At 35.6% G+C, this 4,208-nt stretch overlaps 1 protein-coding gene across 1 annotated transcript; it reads right to left on the bottom strand.

The window, feature by feature from the left end:
- Positions 1-901: 901 nt before the first annotated feature.
- On the bottom strand, positions 902-4,136 carry LOC106632765 (the record flags this gene model as incomplete). The annotated part of the gene is given in 4 exon segments (XM_014331317.1): positions 902-1,530; positions 1,671-1,805; positions 2,869-2,964; positions 3,987-4,136. Coding segments are annotated over 4 exon segments (566 nt in total), but the record flags the coding sequence as incomplete, so codon positions are not given.
- Positions 4,137-4,208: the final 72 nt, after the last annotated feature.

The raw sequence follows: 4,208 nt of genomic DNA, 5'->3' as shown, positions 1-4,208 counted from the left end.
GTTGCTCCAAGTTTAACCACTGGGGAAAATTATAAATTGCAATAGAGAACATTAAAGTGCATGATGATGTAACTGTATTCAAAATATTTTCAACCCAAACACTGGTGAAAGAGTCAACAACCTGTAAGAATGGAACTTAACAAGTTTCAGAACTTCAGAGACTCTAAAGCGTTGTCCTATTGATAAAACGGCTTATTGTGCTGTGTATCAAACTATATATAGCATACATAACATACAGTTTGATACTCAACATCTAAGCCATTTCCAAAATCCCAGAGTCTCCGAGGCTTCACTAGATATTCTTTAATTATTAAACCTAAAAATGTCAATAATTTAAAGCTCTGGGAGTAAAGCAGTGTTATTCATCACTCCAGTGACTCATGGTAAGAACAAAATAATGAGTTAGTAGCTAATGGTCATGCTAGCTAGTTAGTTCTGTTAGCAATGTACATCCATAATTCACAGAGATTTCTAATCACATGCTACTGTTGACTAGTTTCAAAACAAAATGTACCTACCCAGAGAAGCTAAACAGGATGAAACATGTCATTCACATCAATCACAACCTTAATCATGCCGTAATTAAGTCTCAATACAAACAATACACAAATTGGGTGAGTTATAGAAAAATGTGCACTATGAACAGTTGTCAGGAATGTGAAAATTAGCCACAAAAAAGCTGTAGTCATGGGGGAAATAATCAAAAATAATAATAATAATAATAATAATTGGGTGTTGGGTTTTTTTGTTTTGTTTTTTTGTCAAGTTGAGCATCGTTAAGATAAACTGTTAACAGACCAGTTAAGAAATACCAACTGCGTTGGTATTTCATGTTGGACCATTTAATGACACATTGCATAAAAATGAAACAATATCACAAAAAGACGACAACCACAAGATATTGAATTCTTTATATTTATGCTTTAAAGAATATACTATATTTAGAACAATAGCTTAATATTGTGAGAAATACACTTGTATTTTTATACTCAGAGTTTGATGAGAATATTGATATTACACACATTTCTATGCTGAATATAAAAGTAACAAGACAGTTAGGTAAGCCTATAGACTAGAAGCAGGAAGAAGCGGCTGGCATTATAAAACATTGTACATTTTAAGTTTTTTTGCTATACAGTATCAAAAGATAGATTTTCAGTCGTTTTGCACTGTTCCTCCATCAAATGGAAGTTTCCTTCACCCATTTCAGTAAATGTATGTTGAATTTAAAGATTTTAATATTGCTTTTCATTTGATATTTATTTGAGAGAAATGAAGGTGAATTTGGACATGAGCCACTTTTTGAGACTGATTTTTAAAAGTAGTTTCTAAAGCCACATTCGGCTCACCCATCCACATCTGGCTCTAGGTAGTCCTCATCTCTCTCCACCAATCCTGGGGCAGCTGAGTTTAAGTCATGTGATGTTTCAAGGCTTTCATGGACCTCCGCTGTAGTCTGTGTGGTTCCAGGGATTGTATCGATGTCGTCATAATTCTCCTGTGGATCTTCCACTTCGTAGGTCACCCCGTCTGTCACAAAGAAAAATAGATCACATGTGTTAAACAGAGATTAGACTCACTGATTTTCCAAATTGCCATTTACTGTTATTGAAATGTGAAAACACTGTGATCGAACTAGTTTAGAACCCCAGTGCTTTCATTATGGACACCTTCATGCGTGTTGATGTTGATGACAGTAGTGCCTGGAAAGGTCAGGGGTCGAGCCTCATCTGCTTCAACATCCTCATAAGAGGAAACATTCTGCCCATCCTTCTCTGAGATTAATTCAGCCTCTGATCTGGCTCCTGAATGAAAAATAGCAAGAGAACACTTACATCATGTTGGCTTTTTAAAAAGAACTCCCACTTGGAAACAATCTGAGATAAATCTAAGACAAGCAAATTGTTTTATAAAAACAATTATTTAATTAATTAATTTTTGCAGCTTCTCATGCTGAAAAATAGGTCCCCAAGGATGTTTATACTGCACAAAATGAATTAAGTACTGCAAAAGATAAACCATTAAATCATAGAGAAGTTCCTGTCTTTATGATTTACTATTTCATTTTTTACAGTCGGTCTAAATTGAAAAAAAAAAAAACCCCATCACGGTATTTCCTGTGAATTAATAGAAACTTTCTATTTTTCTGTAATATTACACATTTGATGATTGCAATTCAAATTGGACATTTACTACGGCAGCATTTCTTTTTTTATCATGCAGAAAACTAAGAAATACTATTTAAATTGCCCTTATTATTATTTTAAATGTGTAGTTACATTTCTTAAGGCTGATAGAAAGCGGGATTTTACTGGTTCCTGTAAGTGGCCTACCATGTAATTTAAGATTGACAGCCATAGACTTTCACTAAAAACTGCTGCTCTTTGTATCCAGAGGCTTAACTGTTATTACCAATGATCTCTGCCATGAAAGTCAGTTTGAAAGATAATTTTTCATTTCATATATGTTTTATATCTCTGTTCAAGTCCACGGTGAAATTGAAATTGTGCGCCTTCAAGTAGTCAGCAGGAGGGAGCAGTAGGGCTGCACAAAGAGACGACATCAGATGGGGTAAAATCCAGATTTAACTGAGGTAAGGTTTTGTTCTTGACACAGTATGATTAAGCAGAAATAACTTGCAAAAGCAGAAAAAATGGAATATTGATATGCAGTGATAAGAAATATTTGTTTAAAATATAACCATGGACAGAAATATAAGAAGTAGCAAGACCTACAACAAACAAACATGGTGTACAGTATTTAAAGGGCACTGTGATCAGAAGCAATAAAGTATTTAGAAAACATGAATGAATGAATGAAAAAAATAATCAATCAATCAATAAACAAATTAATAAATGAATGACTCACTGCCATGACTTAAGTCTTCCATCTCATTTTCTTTGTTCGTGACATCTTCATATTCCCCACTTTCAAACTCCATTTCTTTGTCTTGCAGCATTCTTGCTGAAAGGTTACAGTGTTACACATTTACTCATAGAGTACATAACAACCGTGCACTGTGTTAATGTACCAGTGATGTACCAATGTACCAGGGTACAGAAAAAGACTGGTGCGCTAATCTGGAATCAGCCATAAAAGCACTGTCAGCAGGCAATTTATTCATTTTTGATACAGGCACTTTGAATGTAAGCAACAGTGTTATTGTTCAGATAAGATTACTTTTTGTTATGAAAAAACAGGGTTACATTTTCCTTTCAGGTTGTTGTTTTCAAATCTTTAAACTAGGCCCTCCCCTACTTTCCATGTGTGCTCACACAACTTGCAGAACAGAATTTAGTATGGACGAAGTGGCAAAAAGGTGGAGCTGAAAAGCTGAGAAAAGGAAAAGAAAAGTAAAAATAAATGCAGCAAAATATATCATATTAGGCCACTTGTTATCGGGGCTGCTGCTGTTCCAGCAACAACTGCTGTAGTAACAAACCCTCACAGTAACAGGAGGCTGCCGTGGAGAAGTGCAGGGGGAGGGACAGCAGTCCCAACAAAAGTAAAATGAATGGCCACTTTGTCCATGAGCCACTGTCAACAGATAAAGTTTAGCTATTAATTGTCACATACTGTAGTGCAGTTCAACTAAAAACTAACCCAAAAACAACTTTAGCAAGGAGATTAAAAAGAAAAACTAAGGGCTGATTTTTTGTAACAGTCCAGTCCTGAGTATGCGAGCAGGAAATACAAGACACAAGCACAAGTTTGGGTAGTTTTCACAATGTTTCCCTAAGTTTTTAAAGTGAGCAATGTTTGAATGAGATGATGCGTTCCTTGTTTTGTCAGCAGTAGTGATGGCACTATTTGAATTCAGAATTCAGTAAGTATGTTGGAGACTGCCCTCTTGTGGCAAAAAAAACTCTCAAACACCTTTTTCTGGATCATGTTCTCATGTTCAGGCAGGTTTTTTACACTTTTTAAAGTAATTCATTAAAAGTGAAACAAGCCATGTGTTTAAGTCATGTAATAAAGATACTCACGTGAAACGTTGGACTTCCTGGCTCTCTTGAGATAGAATCGTACAAATACCAAAATTAAGATCACAACAATAAGAAGAAATCCCACACCCACGATAATAGGTGCTATTGGTGTAGAAGGAGGTGGTGGAGGTGTAGGGGGTGGCTCGTAGCCTGAAATCAAAAACAACCACTTTATTTATTCTGGATTCAGTCACACTGAGAGCTGGGGCCCGTTCTTCGTAC

This window comes from Haplochromis burtoni, unplaced genomic scaffold, assembly GCF_018398535.1.
Source record: "Haplochromis burtoni strain Fernald_Lab_line unplaced genomic scaffold, NCSU_Asbu1 Contig_1965, whole genome shotgun sequence".
NCBI classification, from domain to species: domain Eukaryota; kingdom Metazoa; phylum Chordata; class Actinopteri; order Cichliformes; family Cichlidae; genus Haplochromis; species Haplochromis burtoni.
This window is presented reverse-complemented; position numbering and strand designations above follow the sequence as displayed.